This window comes from Hibiscus syriacus, unplaced genomic scaffold (assembly GCF_006381635.1).
Source record: "Hibiscus syriacus cultivar Baekdansim isolate YM2019G1 unplaced genomic scaffold, ASM638163v2 tig00110330_pilon, whole genome shotgun sequence".
Classification (NCBI taxonomy): domain Eukaryota; kingdom Viridiplantae; phylum Streptophyta; class Magnoliopsida; order Malvales; family Malvaceae; genus Hibiscus; species Hibiscus syriacus.
This window is the reverse complement of record NW_024062686.1, coordinates 1153526-1166919: the sequence shown is the minus strand read 5'-3', so window position 1 is coordinate 1166919 and position 13394 is coordinate 1153526. Positions and strand designations below refer to the sequence as shown.

At 34.2% G+C, this 13394-nt stretch overlaps 2 protein-coding genes and 1 pseudogene across 3 annotated transcripts; 2 read left to right on the top strand and 1 right to left on the bottom strand.

The window, feature by feature from the left end:
- The first annotated feature begins 2938 nt into the window (after positions 1–2938).
- Positions 2939–6664, top strand: LOC120118995 (telomere repeat-binding factor 2-like). 2 transcript variants are annotated; one of them, XM_039138907.1, is made up of 7 exons: positions 2939–3092; positions 3918–4077; positions 4291–4502; positions 4826–4910; positions 5162–5245; positions 5683–6032; positions 6496–6664. In XM_039138907.1, coding segments are annotated over exons 2-7 (882 nt in total). In that variant the 5' UTR covers positions 2939–3092; positions 3918–3927; the 3' UTR covers positions 6497–6664. The 2 variants fall into 2 exon arrangements, with proteins under 2 accessions (XP_038994838.1, XP_038994837.1); XM_039138906.1 differs by lacking the exon at positions 6496–6664 and having other exon boundaries at positions 5683–6481.
- A 434-nt stretch (positions 6665–7098) lies between these two features.
- LOC120118918 (ADP-ribosylation factor-like protein 8a) lies at positions 7099–8431 on the bottom strand. Its single transcript, XM_039138828.1, has 5 exons — positions 8395–8431; positions 8228–8260; positions 7994–8115; positions 7417–7578; positions 7099–7303 (listed from the first exon to the last, which is right to left on the bottom strand). The coding sequence occupies exons 2-5, from the start codon at positions 8237–8239 to the stop codon at positions 7186–7188; spliced, it is 414 nt and encodes a 137-aa protein (XP_038994759.1). The 5' UTR covers positions 8240–8260; positions 8395–8431; the 3' UTR covers positions 7099–7185.
- A 1676-nt stretch (positions 8432–10107) lies between these two features.
- On the top strand, positions 10108–12430 carry LOC120119082 (annotated as a pseudogene).
- Positions 12431–13394: the final 964 nt, after the last annotated feature.

Here is a 13394-nt window from a genome sequence, read left to right as displayed (position 1 = left end):
ACTTGTACTCAATTGTCTTAATTTTTGAGTGTTCTTTTCTTTGTTCTAGAATTGTGCAAACAATCTACCTTGTGAGGATTTCCTTATAAGTTTGCAAATTTGTAATCTTCTCTTTGAGAAAGAGTGTTCTCAAGAATTGGGGTATATTCTTGAGGGAGTTGTAAGGTTATCTCTTTGGCCTCAAAAGAAAGAACAAATTAGTGAATTTGTTGGAAAATCCTTAGTGTGGATAGCTAAGGTAGTAGACGTAGACTTTGATTGAGAAAGTCGAATCACTCTAAATCGCTGTGCAATTACTTTCAATTTTCTTCAAAAGCTTCCACCAAAATTTTAATTGCCAATTCACCCCCTCTTGGCCGATTCCGTCGATCGATTAACTCAACACAATTGAATTAAAATCAGACAAAATAATGAATATTGATCATGTATAGTAACAATAAAAATTTTAAATTGTAATATCCAATCATATAACCATTTTTTTGGAAAAATAGTACGAGCATTGCTGACGTCCAAATGATTACTCTTGGCCATGTAAACAGTGTTGGATGTATGCTTCCAAGTAGAAACATTCGTACAAATTTTGCGTTCTTCAAGCGTTAAAAACTCCAAATATTGCATATATGCATCACTTATCGTCGCGGTTTTTTTAGAACGTTCTGCTGACAAATCACATGGCTTATATATATTTATACTGCATGAAAGACATATCTCTTACAAACATTTTTACAACATTAAACTCAAACTTTAACATGAAATATATACAAAAAGAATGATTACACACCTTGGTATTCGCTTTAGATGTTCTAGCTCTTTTTTTCGATGCCACATCTTTCGATTTTGGATCATCAGTAAAATCTAATCGTGCGATCGAACACCTTATATTTTTTCTCTGTTGAGACCCATTCATCTTTGTAAAAGTCGTATGACCGTTAGACATTTTAGGACTAACTTTTTTAACCACTGGAGTTTCCTTCAACGTAAATAATTGACTAGGAAATCGATTGAGACTAAATTGAAAGTTAAAAATCTCCACTGAAATTTTTGGAAAACATTCACTATCAGTCTTGTTGTTGTCTTCAGAGTTAACATCAAGTTTCCTTTTGCCACTACAATCTAATGAGGGAGAAGGATAATTACAATCACAATTAATAAATGGAGACAAACTCTATTTTTTAAAACCACTATCTATTTGATCCTTCAATGGTGCGACACTTAATCCTTCTTCCATGTCTAATTTATTTTTAAAACTCTTATATTTCAATGGAATGTAATGCAAATTCGTCACTTCTGATCTATTATTTAAAGCATCCTCCTTTAATGATTGACTACACATACGTTCTCCATTTACTGAATCACCATAATATATTGAACTTTTAAAATTACTAGGTGTTAATATGCTTATTAATTTCCCAAATTGGTCATTTAATATTTCAAATTGTCTTTTTAAATTTTCAAACTGGCCATGCATTATAGCAAATTCCTTTTCAATTTTTTGCACCAAATGAATGAGTCTCGAACTTATGATCACTCAGACAAGAAATTCTAATTTTTTTCTCATGAACAACTTTAGGGTTTCCTATTTGTATATAAAACATATAAAAAATAAAACAATGATCTTAAAAAAAATACACCGAAAAAACAAATGCAATGTAATATTAAAAATTCAGTTACTTATAATGAATGTACCTCGTTATTGGTCTTCTTTGAACTCATGTCGATACGACGCTTATACTTCATCATCTTAACTTGTTTTGAGGGTGTTAAGTTTAGATCCATCATCTACGGTTACAAAATAAATTATAAGTCAAATCATTTGAATCATATGTACTGTACCGTACCGATACACAGCCTGAGTGTATTGGTACACGACGTTTAATTTAAAAATAGCTCATAATTAAGGTACCGATACATACAAGGTACCGATACTCTGTCGCCCGAGTACCGTTATACATTGTCGGTGTACAGTACGCGCTACACAAATTTCAAATTGGGAATTGGATTGAAATAAATCGGTTTCAACGAGAAAATGAAGGATTAATTGTTCAAATTGGGGTTTTATAAAGGGAAGTTTGGAAATCAATTAAGGAATTTAGGTTATATAATGGGAGGAATTTTAAAATTAGGGTTAGGGTTAGGGTTTAGGAAATATGGGATTGGGGGAAAATAATTAGAGAGGGAAGTCTTACACCGACAACTACGACCACTGTCGGTGAAGGCGTCGACAGCCGGTCAGCCACCACCCTCCGGTAACGGCTTGGGCGAAAAAATTTAAATCAAAATAAAAGTAATCTAGCTTACCTTAACGGGTTGTTTGCGCAAACAACGGTGACGACAACGATTCAATCGAAGGAGGAAGATGAAACCGATGGCGGCGATGATGACAACGCTGTGGGCGGCTGCGATGAGAGAATCAAAGCTTATTTTTAAAAAAATAAGATTTTCTAAATTGGGGTTACTATCTGAACTAATTATAAAAAAATATTTTAAAAAATAATTAAATTAAAATTATGATTTATTTAAAATTACGATTACCTTTTAAAATAAAATATAATTATACGTTGAGTAACTTATATTTTTAACGTTTTACAATTTAATTTATTGATGTTCGTCGTTATTGATGCTCATCACCGCTTGTTGAGTGCACAAGAATCATCCGATATGAATATATATATATATATTAAACTTCATACAAAATAAATGACTAGTTTTTAAAAGTTAATAACTTAATATAAATATATAGTACTTTAATAAAATTAATAAAAAAATATGAGAAAAGTAAACACTATATAAAAGCAGGAGTTGTAAAGTCAAAACTAGAATAATAAAGCTGCAGTAGATTTCAGAAAGCCAAATTTGCAAATAAAATAAAATAAATACTCCCCATAAAATAGAAATAATAAATAGCATTAAGTAGAAGTGAAAAAAAAAACATTTCCATTTAAATATTCTTGCGGACATAAAATTAAAGCAATCTCTCTTACATTTTTTTCTTCTTCTTATTCACTCCCTTGTTTTGTAAGAAATAATTTCGTAACAAAAATCCGATACTCCGCGCGTGATCTCTTCCTCCCTTCCTGCGTTTCTCCGATCAGGTACTCCATTTTTAATCTTCAATTTCCTCGTAAATTATTCGCTTTAACTTTGTAGAATTCAGTGCTTGATGTAAAAAGTTTTTTTTTTTTTTATCTTTTTCGGAATTCTCAAGAAAAATCGATCCTTGATGAATTTCATCAAATTATGAGCTCGTGATGAAAATGCTCAATCTGATTTCTTTCTGCTTCGTTTTTGTTGACGTTGTTCTCGTAGAGACGAAACAAAAGGAATGCAATCTATGGGAATTTTAAACATTCACAATTTGTATATTTCAGGATATGCTTTTTATTGGAGGTTGCCGGGAAGTTAAAGATTTTGAGTGTGCTATCGTTTATTAGCTGTGATTACATGCTGTGATGGGTTGAGTCTAAATTCATGTATAATTTGAGTTAAGAGAAATGGAAACTTGGAACTTTTGTTTTATGCTTAAGAACGAGTTTAATTTTGTAAATTTTTGTCTAGATTTTTCAAACTTGATTGTATTTAGGATATTTTCTGTTTTTGCTTCTGATTTTCTGTATTTTACCTCTCTTTTTGGTAAAATTCTGAAATTTGCAACATATGAATTTCAGAATGGTTGAGAATTGCAGTCTGAGATCAATTTATAGCAAAATGTCAGCAAAAATATCTTTCTAGGAATGTCTAGGTGTCGTGTTAATGAGAGATTGCGGCCTCAAACGGTTACATACATTTTTTAGCACCTATCTTTTGTTCGATTCAAAAACTTTATGAATAGGCACGAAAGCATATACAATTGATTTGTATTGGTGATTGATCTTTTCAGTTTGAAATGTTTATATATTTTCATATATTGGGGGTTTCAGGAATTTGTTGATGGGTGCCCCTAAGCAGAAATGGACAGCAGAAGAGGAAGCCGCCCTCAAGGCAGGAGTTCTCAAACATGGAACTGGAAAATGGCGCAATATACTTTCAGATCCTGAGTTTAGTTCGGTCCTGCGTTCGCGCTCAAATGTGGATCTCAAGGTATGTAGCTGAGATTCGAGTAGGATTCATCAATCATCATCACAATAAAAGTTTTGATGTTTTCTGGTTTAATGACCTAAATTTGCTGTGTTTGGACAGTGCCTTTATTAATTGCATCTGAAACTTCCGAACATGAGTTGAATGCACATTTTATTTGCCATTGTTCTGTAACGAATAGAGGTGAAATAATGTGTAAAGTGTTAATATGACCAGGACAAATGGAGAAATATAAATGCCACGGCCGTATGGGGGTCAAGGCAGAAGGCCAAGCTTGCTCTTAAAAGAAATCAGATGGCTGCTAAACATGATGATAACCACATGGCGCTTATTACTGTACCTCCGAGTGAAGAAATTGTTGATCCTAAGCCCCTTGCCATTTCTAGTGGAACACCAAGGGCAACTGGCTCCAGAAAATCAATTTCAAGGTTATTTTTATGTATTCTCTTATATCAATATAAACATACTTCTACTTAAACGCCAGTATTTGAGTTCCTGTCTGCCAGATATTAGAACATGAAAAGAAGCAGAAGGTAAGACATTTCCAAGGTTGATTCAGTTCAAAATGGCTCTAAATGCAAATATTTGATTAGTTCCTTATATTAGGATTTAGATCAGTTATTTTTAGCTGTTGAAAACTAAAATTATACGACCTTTGGTCATTGATGGTCAAAACAATCTTGTGTTGAGAGCCTTACTTTTCTGATTTGTACATACATAACGAATCCTGCTGTCCTCTCAATGCTTGTAGGTTGGAAAACATTTTATTAGAGGCTATCACTAGTTTGAGGGAGCCTGGTGGTTCTGACAGAGCTTCAATTGCTTCATACATCGAGGTACTTCTCTTTCTTGGATCGGTGTAAATCCTAAATACTTGAACAAGGCCTTTTCTATTTTTAATGGCTTTATGTGACAACAATTTTCTTTATGCCTTGTTCTCAAGTGAGTGTGGAACTTGGGGTTTCTGTTTCTCCTTATTTATTGGACATTCTATTTTCAATCATTTAAACATGAATCTCAGCTCAGAAATTGTTGCAAAAGACTTCACTAAAACGAAATTGAGTTTGTTTTTTTTTTGACATTTTAGGAGAAATATGCTGCACAGTCAAACCTCAAGAAGCTTTTGGTTACAAAACTAAAGCTGCTGGTAGCAAATGGGACATTGACAAAGGTAGTTACACTGTTAATTGTTTGTGTGACTATTTTATAATAGTATTATCTTCCATATATATATAATATTTAGCCTATGATGTAGCTTGATGCCAGAAAAGTTAAATTCCACATTAGTGTTCTAGGGTCTATAAAAGTCTTTATATTAGGTAATAATTTAAAGCCGTTAATGTTTCCGAAAATGATATTGAGTCTACTTGTGTCACACGGAACTCTTGCAATATTGGATTTAAAGAAAGAAACGTAGAAAGGTTGCATACTAGTTGCATAATGGATACAATGGCATCAATACTTTTCTTCTTTATGAATTGTGTGAAATATTATGTTGGTTTTCCTGATGTACTTTTGGAGAGTTATTAGCATGTTTGTAAAGAAGGTTTAAGTTGAATGTTCATAAGTTGGGAGTGATTCATCTTTATGATGTGCATATATTGATAGGTAAAGCATAAGTATAGGATTGCACCACATTCAACTATTTCTGAAGCAAGAAGAACTCCTCTGCTTGCTTTGGAAGGAAGGCAGAAGGATTCTACAAAAGCAGAGAAGAAAGGCATCAACAACATTCTTACTAAAACCCAAGTTGATGCAGAGTTATCAAAAATGAAGAGCATGACTGCAGAAGAGGCTGCTGCAGCTGCCGCAAGAGCAGTTGCAGAGGCAGAAGTTGCTATTGCCGAGGCTGAAAAGGCAGCAAGAGAGGCAGAGGCCGCAGAAGCTGAAGCTGAAGCAGCAAAAATCTTTGCTAAAGCGGCAGCTAAAGCATTGAAGTCTAGGATGCTGGTTACCTGGTAAATCCTTGTTCTTATATATTCTTTCATTGAACAATGTACATAGATCTGGTAACACAGGGTTTCTCAGAGGATGCTCGTGTTGGTTGTTTTAGAGGGCTGGATCTTAACCAAGAGTACAGCTAGTCATACTCGTGATATTTACGCCCTGAAACTGCAGATCTGTCAATCAACAAAGCTTTACCACAGCAACTTGACATCAGCTAAACAAATTTTATTTTACTTATATTTATGAGACTACTTTAATCTTTTCTTCTCCTCCATGGTTGAAAAGTTTCTGAAACAACAATTTAGGAAAGATAGCTATTCACAACTACAATGCATTACTTTTTTTGGGTGAGTTTTGTCTTTGGTCTCAAATAATACAGCTCTATTGTGACATGTAATTGTTTAGGATTTATGCCCCTCTAGTGGTTTTTTTTTGCTTTTTTATCTTATTGATATCAGTCGCAAACTTGTGCAGATGGTGTAGAAGGACACCATTTCGTCTTAGCTCGTTGCTGGAACCTTGCATCAGACTTGACATCTTACTGGCCTGGTATATCAACTATGAATCATGTCTATTACTGTAAATATATTAGGCTTGTAAAGAAGAAAATGTGAGATCAATCCATGAAGTTGTGCTTCTTTTTGGACGAACATTTTCTGAGAAGCTTAGCGGTTTTTGTGATTCTATAGCTTTATCTTGAAGTAGAGGGTATATAGATATGGCAAAAGAAATAGAGATGGCATTGTGATGGCACTTTTGAGATATTATCTGTTATTTTATTGAAAGTCCATCTGAATAAATTGAACTACAGTTTTGCACGTTTGTGTTTCTGGCAATGTTGTGTTATTGTTGGCTAATGGCCACCTCAATGAACTTCTCACACTGCCTCTTACTTGTTCAAAGAATGGAGTTGGAATCAATTTGATAAACTTTTGTTCAACTCGTTCAATCGCTATGAATTACGAGAGAGATAATCTTACTTGAATTACACATGTGATGATCGAATGTACAGTACACGTTGAGAAGACAATAATTCAACAGCCGGAAGATCAAGTTAGGGGAAACCCAAAAGCCAAAATTCTCAAACATGAATTTTATCCCTTTCGGAAACACAAATTATAAAACACAGGTTCATCACAAGATAAATCAAAGAGAACCCTCTTTTCAGTTCTTAGATTTTGAATGCTTTACAAGCCAATCAATAACCGAGTCAATGTTGGTTGAATTCTTGCAAGATATCATGAAGCAGCAAACTTCTCTATTGGTAATTGACTTGAGGCCCCTGCAATAGAAATGTCACATGTTAGGAGAAAGTTTTTTTTACTTTTTAAGCAAAGCAGAAATACTTGCAATTCTGTAATGTCTAGTTAATCAAGCAAATTGAATGACACTTACATTTCTTCAGTTAAAGCCGGTCTTGATAGAGCTCCTGGCTTGTCAATTTTGTTGCCTAGCACCAGAAGAGGTATGCCACTAAGCGAGGGTTTGCTTAACAAATCATGAAGCTCACTTCTTGAGATGCTCAGGTTATCGGGATCAGCAGCATCCACTACATAACTGCGACAAAATCAGGTTTATTCTAGTAGATATACAAAACAGTGGATGCAATTCTATGACTAAGGGCGGTATTCGGTTTCACGATTTGAGAAGCAGAAAGTACAATGGTAAGCGGCTGAAGGCCAATCAAATACTGCAAAAACTATATATGATAATTCTTGCACATATCTCTAGGCTATATAACCTTTTTGCATCAAGTATAAACCTTTCTAATACCAAGTAGAATAGATGCCTTCAGTTCGTTAGCTACGGTTTTCAAAGACATTGCCCTAAACAGACATGGACTAGTCTTTTTGGATAAAATTAACAAGACAGCTTTGAAATACTCACTACCAATGCAGATATGGCCCGGAATTATCAAAAAGAAAGTTATTGCATAGGACGAGTCTATGAAAATGAAGTAGTCGTTTCTTACACAATTGCAGATACTGCACGGCAGTATCGTTCCCACATGCTACGAAACCTAGGTTGGCCTCCAAGATCCCATAACTTTATGGTAACATTTCCTTTTGTCACTTTCCTCATGTTGAATCCAACCTGAAAAGAAGCCATTCGGATGACGGAGAGAAAAGGACTACAAAAGCATTGGAATGTAACAGCATTGCAGTTCACAAAATTAACAAAAATCCACTTAGATTATACGACTCACCGTAGGGATCATGTCTTCACTATATCCACCAGTCTGGGGAAAAAGGGCAAGCAACCAACTTAAAGTCAATTCAGAGAATACGATAAAGAAACATGTGCTTAGATAGCTAGTAATGGACCCTGCATACGTTGCGACCGCATTTACAAGTGAGATTTTAATTTACTTACCGCGACAACATTTACTAATGAGGTTTTTCCAGCATTCTGAAGTAGAGTTATTATAAAAAAAAACTACCAAACAATCGATAAAAAAAAAACATGACAAAAGATAGTGAGAAGCATGCCATAGAGACAAAGAAAAAAATATATTATAAAAGTAGAGTTATTAAAAAATAAAAATAAATAAAAAGCATAAATACGATATAAAAATAAAAAAAGTAAATAAAACTGATAATCAACAACCACCACTAAATTAATATCGTTGTCTACCAATAAAACCAAAAATGACAAGAAGGAAAACATCGTTAAAGGGGAAAATGAGAAAGAGAGAACGACATCAGACATCCATTTTCTCTTATGTAGTATTATTTAATTTTTTTTATAAATCTGGAGTGAATACAATTTTACAATATAATAATTATTCAAAATTTGGACAATAAATGTCTTATCTTTGTATATGATACTTAATTCCAAATCGTCAAGAGAAAATAACAAAATTTTCAACCATTAAATTTTTTAATTTATACAATATTATTTGAATTTTATTTTAGTAAAAATATTTAAAATAATAACATTTCATAAATAAAGCAAAATTAAACAGCTTCTAGATCTTAGCCTCTAAAATCTTCAAAGTTTTCAATTTTTGTTGTGTCATTTGAGGTGTTATGGGGTGCGGTACCCTAATATAAGATTAAGGAAAGACGTGATCTAAAATATTATAAAAACGTGATCTAAAATATTATAAACAATATAATATTTTAAATTGCTCGAATCTAAAAGATCATATTTTTTTTATATTTTAGATTACAACTTAAAATATGTTTACAACCGAAAAAAAGTAAGAAAAAAATAATATTTTATAATATTTTAAGTCATATGTTATATTAGCCTTATAATAAATAAGTGGTTGTACCGTAAAATTCTTCGTGTCATTGAATGCATAGAGATCTTAACAATTATAAAATAGTAAAGGTTCTAATTGCATGCAAGAGTCTAAAGAATGACAACTTAAGAAACGATAGATTATAAGTGTAACAAAAAAATGTTATAAAAATATGATTTTTTTTTGTTGGACTTAATTTAAAATGTTGATCTTTTTCTTACATTTTCAGTTATATAAAAAAATAGTACATTCTTTATAATAATTTCGGTTTAAAAAAATTAAAAAAATTAATATTTTAGATTGTAATCAACTAAAAATAATTTTATTTTTTTAATATTTTTAATTACGTTTATTTTCTGTATCTTGTTCTTAAACCAGGTTGCGATACAACAAAACTACCGCTCATTACATATAAAAAAAAGCATGTCTCATTCTTATTATTACTTGAAAGGTAGATATGAAAACATATAATCAAATCCACACAACCAATAAAATAGAGATGCCATATCTGGGACTGGGAATCTTCCAAGACTTTTTTCAGGTCAGTTTTCTTCTTTGTCTGGGTATTAAAATTTCTCTGCTAAGTTCATTTTTTTTGCGTGTTCTGTGGATCTGCTTTGGGTTTTGGAGCTTATATTTGAAGTTGATTATTTGAAAGTTTAATAATTTCTGAGCTGATAACGATGTAATAGTCTTGTGTTGTGTGCATTGATATTTGATACCAAACTTAAATATGTTGCTTGTCTATTTTGTCAAACAGTATCAATGGTGTTTTAAGATTAGTGTATGGTGCATGTTGAAAGGATGGTAAACGTGATGCTAATGTACACATGTTATTTCAAGTTGATGCCGTTTCTTTTCGGATTAGGAGTTGATAATTGTCTATTCCAATCCTAAAGGATTGCGTTTTGACAATGTTCTGCACTCGGCTGCTGTTGATTCTCAATCTATTCTAGCCAATCGATAGTATTGTTTTGGAGTTTGTTGTACTTTTTGATGGATTAAAGAGATAAGGGAAGATGAGTATGGTTGTAATTCATATTTGGTCCAAATGTTTTGGATCTCTGTGTGTTGCATTTTTCGTAATTGCTGCATTATCTGGGAGATGAAAGAAAGGGAATATGGGGGGTGAGGAACAAAACAAATACAGGAAACCAATTGCTTTCCTTTGCGATGCTGGGTACAGATGCTCGAAGTCTGCTGTGGTGTTGAGCTTGGTGGGGTTCCTTTTTATGCTCCAACTCTACTCTCTTGCTACTCACAGAGGTGCAGTGAAAGGGGATATTCAATTGCGTGTGAGTCGTCATCCACTAGTCCGGGAACTTGAACAGGTGGAAGAGGAGAATATTCAAGTCCCCCCTCCTAGGAAGAAACGATCTCCACCTGCGTCTAAATGGAGACACAAGCGAAATACTGCCCTGGTTAATGAATTCCTTGATGAGAATTCCCAGCTTCGGCATGTATTCTTTCCGGATATGAAAACTGCTATAGATCCTGTGAAGGCAGCAGGAAATGAAAGCCACTACTACCATCCAGGGAAATTTTGGTTGGATACCGAAGGCAATCCTTTTCAAGCTCATGGAGGTGGTATACTATATGATGAAAGATCCGCTACATACTATTGGTATGGAGAATATAAAGATGGACCCACCTACCGTGCACATAAGAAGGGTGCAGCACGAGTAAGTTTATTGTTTAGATTAAATAATCCAAATCTATTATATTGTCTCTCTCAGTAAAGAATATATTATTGCTTGTATTCATAAAACAAAGAGAAAAAAGATGTAAGATTTGTTTTGTGAGAATAAGTACTTTGAGGATTTTAGTGATTATGAAAGGGCGAGACAGATCCAGTAGAAGAAAACTCTGAGAAAAAGATGGTGAATTACATAAATGATTTATAATTTCACTTATAAAGGCCACCTAAAATGTGAAGGGTATATTGGCCTTGGTTGGCTTGTATAAATTCTGTTTTAGAAATTAGAGGTACTAAACTCCTAGGGACAGCCTAAATGCAAGTTGTAAAACTATGAAGTGCTTTGTATTTAGAATGATAGGCATCCGATTCAATTGCTTTTCGTGGGCGTTTGATCAGTTTCTTGGTTGATGATGCCACTCCATTGTCTCTAACTGAACTTAAAGCATGAATTGTGAGGCAGCATAGCTGTCGTCTTTATCAATCTCTTTGTAAGTTGAAGTGATGCTTGAGATACATGACATTTGATTGCATATCTAACTCATTTTTAGCACCTATCTCATCCTTCAGGCTTGAAATTTGACTGCATGCCTAAATCTTTAGTTATAAGAAGTGCCCTTTGAATTTTTTTTAATCAGGTTGACGTTATAGGAGTTGGTTGCTGTTCTTCCAAGGATTTGTGGAAGTGGAAAAACCAAGGTATTGTGTTGGCTGCAGAACAGACAAATGAAGCCCATGATCTCCACAAATCCAATGTGTTGGAGCGGCCGAAAGTTGTTTGCAATGAGAGGACAGGTAAGTATGTAATGTGGATGCATATTGACGATGCCAACTACACTAAAGCTGCTGTCGGCATTGCTTTCAGCGATCACCCAACAGGTCCTTTTGAGTATCTCCGCAGCCAAAGGCCCCATGGATTTGACAGCAGGGACATGACCTTATTCAAGGACGACGATGGTGTAGCATATCTAATTTATTCATCTCAGAACAGTAGTGAACTTCACATTGGACCTGATTATCTAGATGTGCAACCTAAAATGTAGAGGATTATGGTTGGACAACGCCGGGAAGCCCCAGCTCTTTTTAAGTACCAAGGGACTTACTATATGTTCACATCGGGTTGCTCTGGATGGGCACCGAATGAAGCACTGGCGCATGCAGCTGAGTCGATCATGGGGACATGGGAGACAATAGGAAACCCGTGCATTGGAGGGAACAAAATGTTTCGACTCGCAACTTTTTTGGCACAGAGTACATTTGTGATTCCTCTGCCGGGCATCCCAGGTTCGTATATTTTTATGGCGGATCGGTGGAATCCAGCTGAGTTGAGGGACTCGAGGTACGTGTGGCTACCTTTAATAGTTGGCGGCCTTCCTGATCGGCCCCTTGAGTTCAACTTAGGATTTCCATCATGGCCAAGGGTATCGATTTACTGGCATCGGAAGTGGAGGCTTCCCTTGACTTGAGCTGGAGGGTATCGAAATGAGTTGCTTATTTTTCGTCCATTCTAATGCATGATTCTAGTGTATTGTATGTCAAAGCTCTTCACCTATTCTTTCACTGGTTCGAATCCTTGTGTCGTGAATTTTTAGCTTAGGCACCTCAATAATTCAGTGTACATTGTCAATCTCTTGCACTTTTCAGTTCAATTACAAATTTTCGAAATATGTTCATATTAGCTATGTCCATATTACTATTCTTAAAAGAAAACCCTAAACTACTACGTTGAAATATTTATATGATGAATTTAAAAAATATAAGTTATTTTAAATGTATTTTAGAAAGGGGTCTGTTGATTTTTTTTTATTTAAAATAAGACTTTTTTTAAGCCTATTATTTATAATAATCAAAGGGCCGAAGACAACTAAAGTTCCAAAGAAATTTGTTAGAATAATATTTTTGAACATTAATTAATTGCCTTTCAACTTCAACTTAGCCTCCCAACCAATCAATACATATTGAGGCCCAATATAGATTAGTTAGCTGATCATTTGTCAATGACATAAAACAAACTTTCAAATCATAAATTAAGCTTAATGAACAAACATATATGGACCGACTTTAAAAGAAAAATAAAGTATGGGAAAAAGATATTTAACCGACTGAAATTTGTTGAAGTGGTAAGTAGCTTAATATCGCTTAGGCAATGCTTCGAGTTCGAGTCTTTGTGTATTCAGAAAATACTTGCCGGGAGAATCACTCACCAAAATCAGGTGTGTGACGCGAGTCGTTCCGGATTAGTCAAGATAAAAACTTGGAACCGAATGAAAAAAAAGAGGAAATTTAGGATAAGATGAATTGTAAAAAGAAATACGAGAGGGACTCGTAAGCTCTACCACTATACAAGCTTATTTTCGTTTGCTTCTTTTTGGGGGGCCTTTAGCAAAACATTTTAACGTTACCACACCACCATGAATGCATTTTTTGTGT

What these genes read in the sequence shown, in the direction of transcription:
- LOC120118995 (XM_039138906.1), top strand. Translation starts at nt 3,928, where the DNA reads ATGGGTGCCCCTAAGCAGAAATGGACAGCAGAAGAGGAAGCCGCCCTC. An exon ending in TCCAGAAAATCAATTTCAAG is followed by an intron (nt 4,503 to 4,825) that starts GTTATTTTTATG and finishes CAATGCTTGTAG; the next exon opens with GTTGGAAAACATTTTATTAG. An exon ending in CAATTGCTTCATACATCGAG is followed by an intron (nt 4,911 to 5,161) that starts GTACTTCTCTTT and finishes TTGACATTTTAG; the next exon opens with GAGAAATATGCTGCACAGTC.
- LOC120118918 (XM_039138828.1), bottom strand. An exon ending in CGTGCAGTATCTGCAATTGT is followed by an intron (nt 7,579 to 7,993) that starts GTAAGAAACGAC and finishes ATTTTGTCGCAG; the next exon opens with TTATGTAGTGGATGCTGCTG. An exon ending in CCGGCTTTAACTGAAGAAAT is followed by an intron (nt 7,304 to 7,416) that starts GTAAGTGTCATT and finishes TTTCTATTGCAG; the next exon opens with GGGCCTCAAGTCAATTACCA.